This window comes from Melitaea cinxia, chromosome 29 (assembly GCF_905220565.1).
Source record: "Melitaea cinxia chromosome 29, ilMelCinx1.1, whole genome shotgun sequence".
Lineage (NCBI taxonomy): Eukaryota > Metazoa > Arthropoda > Insecta > Lepidoptera > Nymphalidae > Melitaea > Melitaea cinxia.
In genome coordinates this window covers 4,325,543-4,346,112 of record NC_059422.1, presented here as the reverse complement: position 1 = coordinate 4,346,112, position 20,570 = coordinate 4,325,543, and the positions used below count along the sequence as shown (strand labels likewise).

Sequence of the window (20,570 nt, the reverse complement as noted above, 5' to 3'; positions counted from 1 at the left end):
AAATACAACTTTTTTTTTTTTTTTTAATAAATATGATAAGTAAAACCACGAGAGACGCGTAGTAAACCTTTTAATTAATTTACCGTTGCCATATTGTAACATTGACAGCGTTCCCGGTTTAAATCAACCTAGTTTGAGGTGACAATATTTAAACAATGTACATCTCTTTCACACGTATTTAATAATTATAAGTTAGAACGGGACAGCAAATGAGGGTTAATGATAAATATGGCATTTAAAAAAATAAGGAAAAGTTTGGATTCCGGTGATTTCATGTTTATGGAGAGTATTAAATAATTAAGTTGGACAATTTTTTTGACAGAAAATAGCATTGGTATTTATGTATTAATAAATCGCATATATATTTTTTATTATTAATGCGTTATTTAAAATATTTTATTTTTTTATATTTGTATTTTTTTAAGTATCTCAGAAATAATTTCAAAAATGTTTCTTATCTGTTTTAATATAAACTTCGTTGAATTTATTTTTTATTCATCAACCGCTATCTATAGTTTTGGTGGCGGTTTAAAAAAAGAAATGTCATTCTGTCTCCCTCACACAATTTCTCATTTCACCGTTCACTTGTTAGCGCGTCGATATTAACTATGACCGAGTTCTTTCTTACAGAAACATAGAACTAAATTGAACCTTATATCATACCGAACAAGTTTGATATTTGTTTAGTATTATTTGACCAGGTGGGACCTTTTCAAAGCAATTTGTATAGTAATATGTGTGTTTCTTATTTTATAGTGGCAAAGTTGGTCAGTCGGGTAGTGGGTTCCTTACTGTGACATCGTGCGGACGTCTTTAAAAAAATATTATTAAAATTAAAATGCCGAGGAGACCGTTCAAGTACCGCCTATGATAGATACCTTGTAAAAAAAATGTGTTATTAAAAAAAATTAAGGACTTCGTTCGAAATTCAAATCACGCGCGAATTTAAACGTCAAAATGACAGTTAAGTGTCAAAGGAACGTTAGTGATGTGAGACGGTGGGGTTTTTTAATTGTGTTGCTGGTGTTTTTGGACAGTTCGCCCTCTATGTGTAAGGGCGAAGAATATGACAGAGGTAAAAATACTTTTTTTTTTTAATTATGTTACTGGCTAGTTATCTATTTTAAAAATCTCGTAATTTTATACAATGTGAACTTAATAAAGGCGTTTTATAATTTTTTTTTTCTGGCGGTAACTATTAATTTTATTAGGTGTTACTATATTTCTATTAGAAATGTGAATTATATCCAATTATAAAAGCAAACAAAATAAGAATTGAAACAAATATTTGGAATCTTAAAAACAATGAAATTTTTTTTTAAAAAGAAATAAAAAAAAATACTTAGCACAAGTGAGAATCATTAATCCCAGTTAATATAAATAATAACTTTACCAACTTTATTATAATGATAAAAATAACAACAATAAAAAAAATTCAATATTTCACAAAAGCTTAAACAAAAATTTTAAGTTTTAAAAAAATTAGGACAAATAATAATGTAGATTTAATATCCATTAATTTAATAATATCGATCACAACTGGGTCAAGAGAGGCGTTTATTCAAAATTGATTCAATCAATCTGTAAGGAATTTCTGACTGGTCATGGGATACAATCAGGCTTTTTTTGCTTTCTTGTAATATGATATAAATAGATAATAAATAATAAAATTTTGATGATTATAATCTGTTATAGATATAAATCTGGTGAGATTAGATCTATTATTATATATATTAGATCTATTATTATTATATATATGAGATTATATCTATTATTATATCTATATTAACGTTGTCTTGCCGCTAAACGCTATTTAAAAATAGGGGTTGGTGGTAGAAGGGTGACAATTTAGAGTTGTATGTTTCAACGCCAAATAATAATAAAATAAAGATTAAATAACTTATTTAAAAATTAAAAAAAATATTTAGGGGTGGACTACCCTTAACATTTAGGGGGATGAAAAAAAATGTTGTTCGATCCTCAGACCTACCCAATATGCACACAAAATTTCATGAGATTCGGTCAACCCGTTTCGGAGGAGTTACCGCGACACGAGAACTTTATATATTAGATAATTTTTAATATAAAATTAAGTCAATTACTTTGACAAATATTATATACCTATGCGGAAGTGTACGAGCATTTCTTTATTTATATAGTGTGAAAAATTTTTGTTCATTAAATGATTAAAATTGTTTCATTAATTGATTTTAAGTGGCTGTTAAAAATCACTTTATCGATTTGTTAATTTAGAACCTGATTATTCGTAATTATTCATGGTTGGCGAATTTGGCTATTTTTTTTTTAGACTTGTTGGCGCATCGGCCACGGAATTGGCTGTAGTGCTTGTGGTATCACATTCGATCCTCGCTCATAAAATACGTTTGTAAATGCCATATCTATAGTTGTTGTAGTCCGGGCGTTTCTGTATATTGTGTATGTCTCCAGGCTTCCAACATGAGACAGTTCTACGGAGCCGTTGCGTGTGACGCATGTCATTGGTACAGTTCCTCATTTTTCATCTGAAACATTCTGACACAATAATCATAAATAAAATGTGTGTGTGTGTGTGTGTGTGTGTGTGTGTGTGTGTGTCTGCTTCGACGCGAGACAAGAGTTTACCCGCTAAGCAAAAATACCGTGAATTTAAAATCTGACATATAAAATTCTCGTTATTGTTGTAGATTCGATTCCCGCATGAGTCTAAGTGTATTATTTATATTTATTTCTTTATGTATTATTACTATGTACATTTATCAAATACAAAATTGCTATAACAGTCGATTGTTACCTATAACACAAGCATTAAGTTGCTTATCATAGGAGCAGACGATTATGTGTGTGTGTAAAAGATGTTTATATTATTATTTTTATTTTATTTTATACTAAAGGCCATAAATCATCACTCTATGACTTATAATAGAGGAGAGGCAACTACTACTAAAAATGAAATATATAAGCATTTTTCAAAACTCAAAGCAGGTAGAAACGGGAGGCAGTTACAGTTAAGAATATTTAATTAAACAGACACATCAAAACTTCAACAAAATACTCGTTGAGGTATAAATGTTTATTACGACTTTTTTAACTGATATATTTTTATAGGATGGTATATTATGAACCAAGTTTGATTAGTTTGACCCCATTTTATGAATACCTTCGATTTTGAAATAATAATGAATAATTTTAAAATGACATCCTTTTAAGCCTTCTCGATGATAGTAAAAAAGGAAATATGTAGATTAGTTACAAGATTACTTTTTCGTAATAATAGTAAGGCTATGGCACCTTAATTGTCGAAGCTGGTGAAGCATTTGTGAAGAGATTTAAGTTAAGAGTACTCTAATGAATGAAATTTTAATAATACCTTTAATAGTTTTATAATATACCTTCCAACCCACATTGGAGTAGCGTGGTGGATTTAGCTCTGATTTTTCTTCTACATAGGGAAACAGGTCTATGCCCAGCAGTGGGATATTACAGGCTGAAGTGAATAGTTTTATAAAATACTTAAGCTTTCTGTTCCTGATAGTGTTATTTGGGGTTTGGTTTCCTCGCTTCTGCGCAAAGGCAAATGTACAGCGATGTTCTACCACCGGATTAGTGATGGACCCCTTTTACATACCGAACCACACATACATGCATTTTATGTTCATAATTAATCACCAATGTTAGTAAGGTTAGTAGTGCTTAAGTAAAAGGCAGTAAAGTTTGAATGAAATATATATATATATATATATATAAATGATTGTTTGTCTGTATGTCCTTTATAGAATCGTAAACTATGCATTTAATCATGTCATGATCTTTCAGCAAAGTGTTGTGAATGAGCCCACAAGGGTTTTTGGTTTGGTATGACAAAAAAAAAACGGTGCAACGGGCGCAGGTAGTAGGCTAGGTAGGTAGGCGCTAGTAGGGTTTATATTATATTTTTTTATTATAATCGTAAAATGAAGTGTACTGCTTTATACCTACACGGCAGCGTTAGTATTAGTCATGTGTCTATGTAACTATTTTGAATATTTCTGTCTGACCGTCAATTCTTCCAATAACCCATTCCCCCGATAAGATATTTTTATCTAATGAGACATCTACAAAACGTTTCGAAAATTAAAAAACTATTACGATAAGAGGACTTTGACCAGCAGTACGGCGTCAACAATAATTCAGCTACCTTTTTTTTTTAAATATATAGACTAGCGCTTGACTGCGATCTTACCTGATGGCAAGTGAAGATGCAGCCTAAGGTGGTGCGCGCTTGCCTAGAAGATGCTTATTCACTCTTGATTTAAACCAAAAAAAAAAACAAAAAAAAAATAAGGATTCTTTAACTTAGTCGAAATCAACTTTATTCATTTTGTTAATTGTATTAAATTGTAAGAAAGAATTTCCTTGCAGTGTATAATAATGATTAATTTGCGTACAAGCGTAATCGCGAGGCATAGCATGTATTGACCTGTCTCATAAATTTGAACGAGACGGCTATATTGATCTGTTTCGCTTCCGCAAACCGGTAATAATTGGGTTAAATTTTGTTTTTTTTCTTTATGCTAACTGTCAGGACTCTCTGACAGGTTTAACAGTGTTGAAAATAAGAGCTTATCAATTCGTCTGTATGTTTTTTGTTGTGTGCCTTTTTGCTGTGTGCACTAATATAAATAAATACAAAATACAATAATTGTGTTTGTGTTAAAAAAATCAATTTCAATTACATCGACAAGTAATACGACCTAGGTAGATGAAAAAGTAGTCGAGTCAATACGCGTTATCAAAGATTACTCAAAAGCAGTTATCAAACCTCGATCAATTTAAACGGTGATCTCAAAACAAGTATCGGCTTTCGATTAAAACAAAAATCATCAAAATCGGTACACCCAGTAAAAAATAATAGGTACAATACATTGATAAATACGATAATACAACGTAGGTTGTCAAAAAATAGTCAAGTAATACGCTTAACGCATTATCTCTAATCTCTAATATATATAAAAGCGAAAGGTCACTCACTCATCACGAAATCTCCGAAACTATTACACCTACAAACTTGAAATTTGGCAGGTAGGCTCCTTATAGGACGTAAACATCCGCTAAGAACGGATTTTACGAAACTCGACCCCTAAGGGGGTAAAACGGGGGTTGCAAGTTTGTATGAAAGTCCTATGTTTTTGAAGTAAAAGACTTGAAATTTAAAATGTATGCTCTATAGATGATGAGAAGGCGTCCAAATAATGTATCTCTAGAAATCAACTCCGTTTTGGGGTTAAAACGGGGGATGGTAGGTTGACTCACTGATCACAAAATCTCCGAAACTATAACACTTACAAACTTGAAATTTGGCAGGAAGGCTCCTTATAGGGCGTAGACATCCGCTAAGAACGGATTTTTACGAAATTCGACCCCTAAAGGGGTAAAACGGGGGTTGGAAGTTTGTGTAAAGTCCCATGTTTTTGAAGTAAGAGACTTGAAATTTAAAATGTATGCCTCATAGATGATAAGAAGGTGTCCAAATAATGTATCTTTAGAAATCAACTCCCTTTTGGGGTTAGAACGGGGGATGTTAGGTTGACTCCCTCATCAGGAAATCTCCGAAACTATAACAGCTACAAACTTGAAATTTGGCAGGTAGGTTCCTTATAGGGCGTAAACATCCGCTAAGAGATAATTTTACGAAACTCGACCCCTAAGGGGATAAAACGGGGGTTGGAAATTTGTATGAAAGTCCTATGTTTTTGAAGTAAGAGACTTGAAATATAAAATGTACGCTCTTTAGATGGTGAGAAGGTGTCCAAATAATGCATAGTTATCTATATATATATAAAAGAGAAAGGTAAATAGCTCACGATTCACGAGAAATCAAAAACCGCTGGATGGTCTATCCATCCAGGTTGGACAAAGATAAAATTTGGCAGGGAGGTAGATTATAGTTAGCAGATGTCCGCTAAGAACGAATTTTACGATATTCCACCGCTAAGGGGGTTTAATTGGGGTTGATAGTTTGTATGAAACATATACAGCCTGAAAACAAAACTAAAAATGTGGTGTATAGAGAGGTTTTATAAAAATAACTATTAAATTATACTAAATTGTGCCTTTAAAAAGTTATAAGCATTTCAAGTGACTGAAATAAAAAAATAATTTGCGTTAAACATCTTAATAGTAATGCATATCTTCATAACCACGCGGATGTAGTCGCGGGCAACAGTTAGTGTATTATAAAACAAAGTCCCCAAAAGTGTATGTGATCGATTCGCTCAAAATCTACAGAACGGATTTTCATGCGGTTTCACCATTGGAGAGAGGGCTCCACCATTGGCAAGAGGAAGGTTTACGGAACGGCTAAGCCGATTTTGAAGAGAGTTTCACTGGAAGTTTACCGGAAAATCTTTTTGACAAACTAATTTCAACGCGGGCGAAGCCGCGGGCACAGCTAGTTAGATATAAATCGAAGAAATTTAAAAACCAAGCATCAACTTTCGATTTAAAAAACAATTAACATATATAAATAAATAAAATATCGAATTGAGTGAGAGAGAACCTCCTCCTTTTATGTCGTTTAAAAACACGAATAAATCGTACTCATTAATTTTACTTACAAGGGTAACAATTACGGTTTGACTGGAAGAGATCTCTCTTAAAGATAAGGTCGCCTCTTTAATATATGAGCTAAACTTTTAACAATGATTTTAAAGTTGCAAAAGTTGTTTTAATCAAAACTTCTTCACTCAAATAAAAAAAAAAGTTAAAAAGCATTTTTGAATCGTCGTTGTACAAATACATCTGTTATTGATAATTAAATTATAATTGATTATAATCTACCACAAATGAATGTAGATTCTGTAGAGAAGGAAAGAATCGGCAAGAGAAGAATCAGCAAGAAATTCTGCTGTTACTGTTTAAAAATAACCGTCAATTATTATAAATATAGTCACGTCTTGCAAAAATTAAATAATTTCCAAGGGTACTTCCCGTGAACTCATAATCTTGAAATGTTGTACAAAGCAACGTTTTTAGCATAAATTTTTATTTACATTATATATTAAAATATTTTTAATAATTTTTGTACGGAACCCCTGGTGCGCGAGTCCGACTTGCACTTGGCCGATTTTTTATACAACGAAATTGGCAAACTAGCGTACAACTCACCTGATGTCAAGCGATTACCGTAGCTTAAAGACGTCTGTTACACCAGAAGCATCGCAATCGCGTTGCCGACCCAACCCTGATTCTCCCCAGGAGCTTTCATTGATATAATCTTATAAAAAAATACTATATATAAGTTATCAAATCCTTTTTATTTTAAATTAAATAAGTTGTCTTACACTCTTTATTATTCCACGGTAGAAATATTTACTTATTGACACGTGCGACACAAAAAAAGTACACGTTAATTAAGAAACAAGCACTGGGAATTCTTTTACAAGAGAAAGTATTATTGATGAAATTTCTTATACTATAAAGAACGGTAATGCGAATTATAAGATGTTTGTTGTTAATGACAAAACGGAAATGGTGAAACGCGAGACCACCTAGAGTTTGAGTGCTGTTAATGATGCAAAAATATAAAATCAAAATTTCATTTTGGTTTTAAAAAAATATTTTGAAAGACTAGAAGTCTATAATTTACATGATGTCCTTTTTAAGTAATAACTAATTGTAAAAGATGGATTTTTGTACTATTACCTACAAATATTATAATACAAATATATTACATAGTTTATTTTCTTAGAAGAGTAACTGGCATTTCTTGTCGGTTCATTTCTGCAGAATCTACATTTCTAATCGGTGGTAGCTTCGCTTTTAAAAAGGGGCTTTCTAAGACTATTAACTTATTTTATTAAGTTATTATATTAACTTCAAACATATTTACAATTCACAACTTAAAAATTAAATATTTACAGATATGGTACAAATCATGTCCGCGTGGAATTGTGCCAATAATGCTGGCAGTATTTCCCCGTTGAATCGCTATGCCGATACTCTGGGCAAAAAATGCACCAGCCGCAGCAGAGTTATCTCATTTAAAACATTTTTAGCATTAAATCTAGTTTGATTTTTATTATTTTATGTAATGTAAAACGGGATATATGTAACGTGCATTGTTAGATGTTTTGAGCTCTAGATGTTTCGGCACTGTTGCTTCTGTATTAAAGGCACTCGTGATCATGCTTATTCCAATTTTGATGACGCTATAGCGCAATGACATTTTGCGCTAGTGATCGTAAGTTAGATCCCCGCACATGACATACATTTGTATTGGTAATACAGATCTTTGCCAAGGTTTGGGCGTTTGTACTTGTGTATTGTGTGTGTGTGTGTTTTCGGACCCCCGATTTACGAGTAAATCCTAGTGTAGGGCTTTAAGTGGGAGGCGTTTTATTTTTATAATAGTTTTTGTTTTTTATACTATAGACATCTGCATCACCAGCGTTTCAAGAGCATTGCCGACCCTATGCCCGAACCTTACCTAAAGCTCTGGCCATCTTATTTACCACAGGAACAACTGTGATCTTCTGTAAGGTTGAGATACTTTTCCGTGATGGGCTGCTCCAAATTTTGAGCAAGTTATTTCTTACTGTGCCCCTACCTCAATTAAATTGTTGCTGTTCAATTTGAGTTCCCAATATTTCGGCAAAAATAGCGTGAACCCGTGTGTTTTGCCCATAGTCACCACGCTGGGCAGGCAGGTTGGTAACCGCAGGGCTGGTTTTGTCGCACCGAAGACGCTGTTGCCTGTCTTCGGCCTGTGTATTTCAAAGCCAGCAGTTGGATGGTTTTTAAGTTCCAAGGTAGTAGTGGAACTGTGTTATCCCTTAGTCGCCTCTTATGACACCCACGGGAAGATAGGGGGTGGCTATATTCTTAATGCCGTAACCACACAGCACAGTTTTTTAGTCTGTAATGTAATAATTCTAATATATAAAGCTTAAGTTTCTATCACACATTTGTATTAATACTCCTATTTTATTTGTCAAAATCGACAACAATATTTTAAATATAAGTCCCTCGCAACCTATAAAAACAAATAACACATCACCTGCTCCGTCTTTACGACATAAAATCAAAAGTTTCACCCAATCAGTTCTAACCTAAATTCCCACAATAAAACTGTCTAAATAAGTACCACAATCAAACATATATATTTACCAATCCCACAATTAATATTACATTACTTCTTTACCTCAACATATTAAAACACATAACAAATAAACGCAGCGATGTACACGATACACGGCGACATTGTGCCGTAATATTAAAATGTGGCAAAGAAAGTAAGAGGTCATAGAAAGTGAAAACTTTAGAATAGAAACCGTGTCTTACATCGGTATTTCAGATAAGTATAATTCATTTGATTGTCGGTAAGAATTGGTTCAAATCAGTTTTATCCGGTTACATCTGATTACTTTGTAGTTTTTACTCCATTATAACGTAGTAGTAGTTTTTGAATATAAATAAATAGAAATGTTTAGTAACACCTAGTTGTCTGTTCCTACGGTAAGCGATTTCTGTTTTAGGTAACAGCTGACTGATACAGCGATATTTTTTCGATAAACTTACTTAAAAAAAAAATATTTTCGTAATTTGTGCCCACAACTCTCGGAGCAGAAAGCAAGATCACTGCACTTTTTTTTTTGTTCATGTTTATATCGTCATTAACAGATTCTCTGACAGTTATTGGTCCTTCATTTTGAAAAGTTATAGTATGAGATATAGTAAGTATATATGTGTATATGTATAGTAATGTGGACTTTCCAAGTACCTTGACTCATACCGCCAACCCGCGTTAGAGCAGCGTGGTGGATTAAGCTCCGATCCTTCTCCTACATGGGGAAAGAGGCCTATGCCCAGTAGTGGGATATTACAGGCTGAAGCGAGACTCATACTATGGTAGACTCTTTCTCTTTATTTTCTTATACTGAAACACTATGCTTTGCTAATTTTTGTTGCTTATACTCCTTTTTTTATTTTCGCGGAGCAATGCTTATGCGCATCCTTTTGGAACTCCTTCCTAACCCAAACTACCCACTAAAACCCAGAGGTGCCCTTATAGCCATAGCGTGCCGCCACGGGATCGCTTTCGTATGCTACCGCGACGCCTGACGGTTGCCCCGCTATGTGCGGGCCGCCTTCGGCCATAGATTGCGAGGGGTGCAGGGTTGCTTATACTACTACTTCAGCCTATCGCAATCCACTGCTCGACTACGTTACGTAGATTGTAGTTCCAGCGGGCCGGAGGGGGTCCCTTTAAAGGAGAGCATAATTTACTTTTTTGTTAATCAAAACAGAAAACTATTTATTTATTGTATCAAGTTAGGTAAATAAATTGCAAAATTGGGATTCAACAAAGATGATTCTTTATTGAATTTGAATCTAATACGTGAGTGATACTAACGTAAGAACAATCCATACGTTTTACCAGCTGATGAATATTATTACGTTTGCCTTGTCATATTAGAAATTTTCTATTTTCTAACAACTAATTTTCGACCAAATTTTCGATAAAAACAAAAGACCCAGATAATCCAACACTTATAATTAATACTTGTATACCCTAACCTTCCTCACACTTTTACAGTAACATTATACAATTTGTAGTAAATCGCTATACGGAAGCGATACTTGCTTATTAGAGCATGAATGAAAAGCATACCACTGCGGCCGATGAGCCGCATATTACACTGGTACTTGTAGATTAAGAAAAAAGACTATATATGTATGCTACAAATATGTAATGTGTCTGTAAAAAAGGTTTTAAGTCACAAATTTGACTTTCTTATCTGTCGATTTGGGCTTACAGAATTGTTGACGCTAAACAAAATTGTTGGTTCAATAGTTGGTCAAATTTTTATTTAAATCAATTAGGAAACTAGAGTTACTAAAACCACTGATATTTTCTATACTAAGAGGCATATATATTTTTTAATTTTGATTAGAAAAGTCGATTGCACAGCAATCCAAAACTTCTTCAACTACTTAGGGTAAATGGCTTCCAATATTTTCAAAGTAGCACAGATGATTTCGCTGATGTCACGTAGAATGGAGAAAATACGAAGGATATTGTGTATTAAAATATAGCATCAGTCAACTAGCTCAGGTATCTAAACATATAACAAAAAATAATAAATACATATTACAGCATAATAACGAAACTATATGTCTGGTTTTTATATTTTGATTACGATCTCAACTACATATACGATCTCCTTCGTGTCTTGTACATTAAACATGTGACATTAAAAAACCACATCCTCTAGTTTTCGTAAAAAAAAAAAAAACAAACAGAATCGGCGAAATTCATGCAGTCATACTTTTGTCGTCTATGTGTCGACTTTTTTTCAAATTTTTTTTTTTACAAAAACAATCCTAATATTACTGGAAACAAAAAAAAATAATTTGGTGCCATTCCCATTCAATATTGTGCTGTCATCCGCGAATTATTCGCATCCATAAATTTCTAGAATTTTTTATAAACATATAAAAATGTAATTTAAGTAATATAAAGAGAATAAATACATAAAAAAGTTATTGCTGAGATTTAAAAAATAAAAACAAAATCTGTCAAATCTTGCAAAAAGTTTTCAATTTTTTGCATCATAAAATTTATCCTGCCTGTAATGAACGTAACTGGCAGAAGATGTTCAATTACAAGTAAAAATCTACAAGGATTCTACATGCAAGAATTTTTTTAGATAAATTAGACTATAATAATAATTCATAAAATTGTATCTTGACCATAGTGAACGCTACATCCAAAACTATTGATTTTTTTTATTCTGATTGGCTGGAAGAAATGGCTAAATAGCCATAAGTCCGCCCATAGTACTTCACACTCTGTAACTGTCTTTAAATGTCTTTAATGTTTAAAATGCAGTTGTGGTGTACAATAAAGTACAAATAAATAAATCAAGGAAATCTTTTATACTTATAAAAATTTCACTCATACATATAAATATATAAGCAAGAATTAATGTGAGAACATATTAATAAGATTAACTTTTGAGATACATTATTTACTCAAAGGAATATAAATTCACTTATGAACTAACATACTAAGACAATAAATCATCAATACATATAATAAAAATGTAAATGTAATATGTTGCAGTTTTCACTATATTGTGGTAAGCTCTTTTCATATTTAGTGTTTGTTTCATGTCAATCGGTTAATAAATAAAAAAAGTCACGTTGAACATGTAAACACCTAAACGACGGTGCTTATAACCCAAAATACACCAAAAGAATAATCTAATAAATGCTGTCCAAAGTCACTATTCCACGCAAACGAAGTCGTGAGCACAGCTAGTTATAAAATTAGCGTAGTTACAGACATGTGAAGTAGATAATTTTGAAGTATTCTCCATTTCATGTAAGCAAAACACTCGTAAGAAGATTACATTGAACCCAATATTTGTTTATCAGCAAAATATAGCCAATCCACGCTTCGCAGTTAACACATATAACCATAACGGTACGTTACACAGTTGAGTGAGTATCATAGTGTACTGGGATCGATTCCGGCTCCTGCCACGTTGTGTTTTGTAATGAAATCGAGTTAAGCGATGCGATAGCGGTACTAGGTGACTAGTCAAGCAACATTGATTCTGACCTGTTCGTTGGATGGGTGACCGTTTGTTTTAATTAAAAAAATAATCTTTGAATACTCTATTTTATCATTTAATATTAAATATTCAAATCAATGTACTTACCTATTAGTTAAATTATTTAATCCATACTCATAAAACATCAAAAAAGATTGAAACAAAAATCATACAATATATTTTTATCAATAAAAAACAATCTCTTCATCCTTTGTGACAGTGTTTATTAAATTATATAATTATTACAATTGTGTAATAAGTGATAAGGTAGATAAAAATAATAAAATAATTGTGTTTGCTTGCAAACGAAAAAACCGACTTCAATTACATCGACAAGTAATACAACGTAAGTAGACGAAAAAAATTAACACACGCACTAGTCGTCACTACGATTTTCGAGGGTTTACCTCGATTTCTCTGGGATTCCATCATCAGATCCTGGTTTCTTTATTTTTCGCACCACACTTAAGATATCTCCTTTCCAACAAAAAAATAATTATCATTCATTATTATAAAATCGTTTCATAAACGACGAAGTTATCCCCGAACATACATAAAAAAATAAATATATACGGTAGAACGGTACCCTCCTCCTTTTTTGAAGTCAGTTAAAAAATGTACTACCGATTTATTAAAATAACTTTTTTATCTGTATTAATGTTTTGAAATCCAAAAAAAAATTATTATAAACGTCTTGTTTAGTTGCTAGGTGTCATATCATGGCCTAAAACTAAATTCAGAGTTTATTGACGCTATTTTGTTTTTATCACAACGGCCTCGATATTATTTCAAAAGAACAAAATCATCAGATACATATTATTCAGATTAATTGAGACATGTCGAAAAGTCATCATGACTTGTGGCCAAACTTATCATCTATCATCATCATCCTCATCATTACAGCCTATACAGTCCACTGCTGGACATAGGCCTCCACAAGTTTACGCAAAAAATAACGTGAACTCGTGTTTTGCCCATAGTCACCACGCTGGGCAGGCGGGTTGGTGACCGCAGTACTGGCTTTGTCGCACCGAAGACGCTGCTGCCCGTCTTCGGCCTGTGTATTTCAAAGCCAGCAGTTGGATAGTTATCCCGCCATCGGTCGGCTTCTTAAGATCCAAGGTGGTTGTGGAACCTTGTTATCCCTTATTCGCCTCTTACGACACCCACGGGAAGAGAGGGGGGTGGCTAAATTCTTTAGTGCCGTAGCCACACAGCACATCTATAGTAAACGTCAAAAGAAATTCTACCAAAATATGAAACGGAAATACTCAAGTGTCAAGTGTATTCCGTGTGTTATGTGTACATAATGACGATGGTTTATGTATGTAGGTATATCCAATCAACGGTGAGAAGTAAAATGAGATTTTGTGTCTGGTAACACAACAAACAAACTAGAGCATGACATTATATGTGCTGCGAACACGTGTTTGTTGATCGCTGAGGCGCTGCGACCAATGCGAAAATTCTTCATCATTACAGCCTATACAGTCCACTGCTGGACATAGGCCTCCACAAGTTTACGCTAAAAATAACGTGAACTCATGTGTTTTGCCCATAGTCACTACGCTAGGCAGGCGGGTTGGTGACCGCAGGGTTGGCTTTGTCGCACCGAAGACGCTGCTGCCCGTCTTCGGCCTGTATATTTCAAAGCCAGCAGTTGGATGGTTATCCCGCCACCGGTCGGCTTTTTAAGTTCCAAGGTGGTAGCTGTAGAACTGTGTTATCCCTAAGTCACCTCTTACGACACCCACAGGAAGAGAGCGGGTGGCGGATGGCGAAAATTCTTACATAATACCTAATCCCTACGAAAACACTCGTAAATCTCATAAAACATGCAGACTAATTCTCATACCGAGTTATGAGAAGATATGAGATCTATGAGAATTTTGTCTTCATGTGTCCATGTTTTAAAAGATTTATAAGATTCGTTTGAAAATATATAATTTTATTTAAGTAACTACTATTTTACTATGTATGTGCTGTTCTAATGTAGGAAGTGACAGCCATTACGACCAATCTTCTGTTTTATTTTCTCCATATTTTTTTTTATTATACAATATAATTGTGTTTGCTGACAAAGGAAAAAAAACCGACTTCGATTACATCAACAAGTAATACAACGTAGGTAAACTAAAAAATAGTCAAGTAATACGTATTATCAAAGAATACTCCAAAAGTTGTTATCAGATCTCGATGAAATTTGTAACCACATGATAAACATCGGCTTTCGATTAAATTAAAAATCATCAAAATCGGTACACCCAGTAAAAAGTTATGCGGATTTTCGAGGGTTTCTCTCGATAAGAATAAATATTTACTGCTTGTACTTTTTTAATTGTTTTTAATTGTTACTGTTTGCGTATGATACATATCGTCGGATTAGAGTGTAAATCTGCTGAATCCATATTAGGCATTATGACAATTTTTATACCATTCGACAGTCAGTCAATCAGTCAGTTTGGCCTATTGCAGTTCACTGCTGGACATAGGCCTTCCCAAGTTCGCGCCAGACATCCCTGTTTTCCGCAATCCTCATCCAGCCCACACCGGTAATCTTACGTAGATCGTCGGTCCAACGGGCCGGAGGACGTCCCACACTGCGTTTGCCAAGACGCGGTCTCCACTGCAGGACCCGTCTGCTCCAACAACCATCGGTCCTGCGACACAGATGACAGGGTGAATAGGAATACATAATCGAGAAAAACAGCCACAGTTAGTTCTTAAACTGAGAAAAACGCGTAATGAGTAGAACTGACAACTTCAAAAGTTCAAAAGTTCGCAGCTAACTTCATCTTTGGCGGGTAAAGAAGTTATAAAGTATTGGGTTCGATAAAAAAGTTATTATTATTATATAATATTATTAATTGTTTTCTAATGTTTACGCTCATTATAATGAAATAACTTCTTCGGATTTTAACGCGGTTTATTGGCTTTTTTCATGCCTGACGTTTGCAATATCTACTTACTAATAAATACAAACCCGCTCTGATGTAGTGGTGCTTAGTAGTCGTCTAAAACACCGGCGGTTTGCGCATTCAATTCCCGCTCGGAATGGATATTTGTATTTGTACAAATATTCCTTTCCAGTTTGGATGTCTGTCCTTGTGGCTCTCCCCACCGTGCCTCGAAGAGCACGTTAAGCTATCGGTCCCGGTTGTTATCTAAAATACCTGATAACGATCGTTACTTATAGTAGGGTATATATCCGCCAACCCGCAGTGGAGCAACGTGGTGGATTGACCTCCAATCCTTCTAGTACATGGATAAAGAGGCCTATGTCCAACAGTGGGATGGTACAGGCTGAATACGCAGTATCTACTGTCGTAGATAGATATTGTGATAAGAAGTCAATTAGTGATGGAAATTTATTAATATAAAGAAGGTATTTCGAAAAAATAATGTATTTATAAAACATCGGCTTTTGATTACATTAAAAATCATCAAAATCGGTGCACCCAGTAAAAAGTTATGCAGATTTTTTGCCACGGTCGCTTAGACCGAATATAAAATCATCATATCAAAAATTTCGATCTAGCGAGTACATCGTTCCATAGCTTAATTAGCTAGAGCACCGACACAGTTAGTCGGAGATGCAGGTTCGATCCCCGCTGGGACGGTCGATTTTTGATATGATATTAAAAAATGTTTAGTATTTATAAAAGCATAAGAATTCTAAACTTAATCAGGAATTGATATAATGTTGTTACAGGCAAAGCAGTCGTCATCCATCGCATTTTTAGAATAAAACAGAATTCTATTTCTTTCAGTGGAAGTATTGAAGTTTAACGATGGCAAGCTATGGGTTGACTGAGAGGGAAAAGTTTTTGATATACGCTCTTTTGTACTACTGTAGGTATAATATCAAATCGAACGATTTTTTTATTTGAGTAGGTTTTAAAACTATTTTTTTAAAAGCACTGTTTCAAAAGCACCTTTGAATAGTAATCAGATTAATAATTGTGTTTGCTCGCAAACGAAAAAAAAACCGACTTCAATTACATCGACGAGTAACACAACGTAGATCGACGAAAAAATAGTCAAGTAACTACGCGTTATCAAAGATTACTCAAAAAGTAGTTATCAGATATCGATAAAATTTATATGTGGCCATATGATAAACATCAGCTTTCGATTAAATTAAAAATTATCAAAATCGGTATACCCAGTAAAAAGTTATTGCGGATTTTCGAGAGTTTCCCTCGATTTCTCTGGGATCTCATCATCAGATCCTGGTTTCCTTATCATAATACCAAACTAGGAATATTCTCTTTCCAACAAAAAAAGAATTATCAAAATCGGTACATCTAGTAGAAAGTTATGCGGTATAATACAACGTAGGTCGACGAAAAAAGCGTCAAGTAAAAACGCATTATTAGATATAACTCGAAAACTAGTTGTTAGATCTCAAATAAATTTAAATGGGACCAATTGACACACACCACCTTTCGATTAAAACAAAATTTGTCGAAATCGGTCCACCTGGTCAAAAGTTCTGATGTAACATACAAAAAAAAATACAGTCGAATTGAGAACCTCCTCCTTTTTTGGAAGTCGGTTAAAAAAAAGAATTTTCCCATTCAATACCTACATCACACGCGTTTGAAACTAAGTCAACTTAAATAGTATAATTAATAGTGTAAAATAGAACAAAATAGAATATCGTTCGTGAGAAATAGGAAAAATTTGAACAAGTACCAACTACTGATCTACTATAATTATTGTATTGTTTTAAGTTTTTGCTTAAATAATTAACTATAAACAAAATTGTGCATTTATCTTCTAGATACCTCATTAACAATACAAAAGTGGCTTAATAAGCTGCTTACCCGTGCTACAGTAATATTACTATCATACTAAGAGTAGTTTATTTATAATACTAGGTCTGCAAACAAGTGTACGGCTCATCTGATGAATAACTTAATACTAACCTATAGACGCCTGCAACACCAGAATTATCGTGTTTTGCCGACCTTACTCCCGATCCTTCTCAGTTCAAGTTCTCGTAAAAATTATTATATTCCAGTAATCTTCAAAAGCAACTTCATCGTCATTTTACAAACTAAACTTCCTACCACTGATACGGGATGTAAATTCTGCAAGGAAGAATCAGCAAGAAACGATGATGTAACTCCTTAAAAATACCGCCCTTCACTGCTGAACCAAATCTTTCTTGGATTTTATCTCAGAATTCAGCTTCTTTACGACTTTGGTGACTGTACTATAAAACAGAGGATATAAAATACGTAGTCTAAACCTATTATTCTCCTGTTCTTTGACTTTGGTTCTAATCTATCTATATATCTATATATTTGGTTCTAACATATATACATATATCTATCTAAAAATCAGAAGAAAGTATACAAGACGTAATCATGTATGCTTCATCACAAAGACTGCATTATTTTTTCCCAATCTTGGCCCACTTTTAGACTTTTTACAACTATTATAAATCCGTCGAAAGTACTAATTAGACTATTATTATACCTTTTAACGCCTCCTACTTTCGAATTTACAATTAACGCTACTTTAGATATGGTACAATGGATTTTATTTTATTATTTCCCATTTCTATTTGTTAAGAATTAGGTGGGAAATTTTTTGTGATTCCCGATAAGGAACAAAAGCACAGCGACAACCGCTCTGGTGTAATGGTGTGAATAGTTTCCTAAAACACCGACGGTTTTCAGGTTCGATTCTCGCTCGGGATAGATATTTGTACAAATATTTCTTTCCGGTTTGGATGTCGTTGTGGGTCCCCTCACCGTGCCTCGGAGAGCACGTTAAGCTGTCGGTGCCGGTTGTTCTCATAAATATCTGATAGCGATCGTTACTCATAATAGGGAATCTATCTACCAACCCGTAGTGGAGCAGTGTGGTGAATTAAGCTCCAATCCTTCTCCGTAATGGAGAAATAGGCCTATGCCCAGCAGTGGAATGATAGAGGCTGAATGCGATAAGGAAATAATGTTTGACCATTTCTTGTAACTTGTGAAATTATTATATATTTCTGAAAAATGCATTAAAGTTATAAGATTATCAAAAGTCTATAAATATAGCCTATAAATCTGACTCAATTAATTTAATCAAAGATCAAACGGCATGGATTAATGTTACAGTAAAAAAAAAACTAATAAAAATACTTACAAATGATTAGCCAAAATTTAGCAATTTGCGAATATTGTACGATAACAATACATTTTGCATTTAATCTAGCGATAATAGAGTGTTAGCGATAATCAATGTTAACGTTGTACTTACGTAGGATTATGACGGACAGAATTTGCATTCATACTTGAAACCATTGCATATACATTGTTGTAGACGCAATTAATTAGTGGTTTTCTACTGTCTATATTGTGTTATCCCCATTATATTTCTAAACAATGAAGTGAGAACAAGCCAATATAGGTAGAAAATACCGTAAGCATACAAAGAGAACACTATAAGTTTTTATTAAGTACTAACTGTCATTAATAGTCACTTGTTTTATAAATGTCAGTAGGTTATCGTCAGTGGGAGCATATCAAGCAATGTTTACTGTGAAGATGATCTCATGCTTGACGGTGTAAGAAATTATTGTGAGGGAACTTGTATGTGGTAGGAAGACTTAGATGTGATCTTGTGACTGTTGACTTAGTAAATCGAGGTCTAATGCTTCTCAACAGGAGACTAGATCTTGTCTAGGAATAAGAAATTTTTGAGTGATGTCCAATAAATTGATATCTATTATTACTACAATTCAAAAATAAAATATTTTTAAAAATTATTTCTCAATTTTACGCTTTATTTTCTTCTGAGTATTTACTCTTTGATCAAATTTTCTTATACTGTTACATTAACAGGATAACTTTGCATGTCATTTTTGCTTTAATATTATTGTTTGTTTAGAACAACTCCCGGAGCAGAAAGCAGAATCATTGTAAATCGCGCAAACAAGCTAGTGAAAATCGTTTAAATCAATGTTGACAGGTATAACGTAACATAAAAAAAGTTGAAGTAACTTTCTTTCAAAAGATAAAATCATCAACGCATTAGCGGTCAGATTATTCAAATCGACTTGCAGATAAAAAAAAAGATATTTTCACGGTGAATAAGACACGTAATATATTACCGAAACTTAAGCTCTCGACGCGGAACCAAAAGCCAAAAGCACTTTCTCCGGATGACGTCACATCCGTGATGTGGTGCTTTTAACGTTTTACCGCAAAAGCGATTTAAAACTGACCGAGAAAGTGGAAGTTTGGTCATTTTGCTGATTCAACAGCGATGTTTGTTTTAAAAGTTTATTTGTAATAATCTGATACAGTTTTTTTTGTTTGAATGAACTAATATCAGAATATTTAGTTTGTATTTTAACTTTTTTTTGAAGTTATTCATTCATTCATAATATTCATTCATTCATAATATTAAAAACATTATTATTTTTATAACATCTAAGATTATTAATAACACTTATTGTATATTTTTTTCTAATGATTGTTTTAAAAATGATTATTATTATTTTCTTTGTATGACTTACTTTTGTTTACACATTTAAAGCAAGGCTGTGTAAACTCGTATGTATCTATAAATAAATAAACAATCACATACATTAGTTCTTGCAACATTGCCCGTTGCTAGCCCGTTGGCACAGTTTTCAGTGACCCTGTTTTCTGCTTCGGGGGTTGTGGGTTCGATTCCAACACCGCGTCTGGTTGTATATGTATTAATTAAATGTGTTTAAAGAAAAAAAATGTTGCTATACCAGTCGGCTGTTACCTATTTTTTTTTTTTTTTTACGTGGGGAAAATCCATCATGGATACCCTCCAGCGCGGGGGCGCCAGAGGGTTATGTCAGACTCCTACTGACTAAAAACCATCACGTGTTAGCAGTCATCCGCCTGAGTGGGGCGAAAGGGGTCGCGCTAGCATTCGCCACCTCGCCTCAGCGGTAGGCCTGGACAAAGCTTCCGGGCCTCGGCATGATGGGGG

General features: G+C 33.7%; 1 protein-coding gene across 1 annotated transcript in view; it reads left to right on the top strand.

The window, feature by feature from the left end:
* Nucleotides 1–957: 957 nt before the first annotated feature.
* The window catches only part of LOC123667748 (serine protease filzig), a 31,635-nt gene continuing 12,022 nt past the window's right edge, over nucleotides 958–20,570 (top strand). Inside the window, exon 1 of the mRNA XM_045601587.1 lies at nucleotides 958–1,075. Within this exon, the coding sequence (XP_045457543.1) occupies nucleotides 958–1,075 (118 nt within the window). The remainder of the gene's footprint in view (nucleotides 1,076–20,570) is intronic.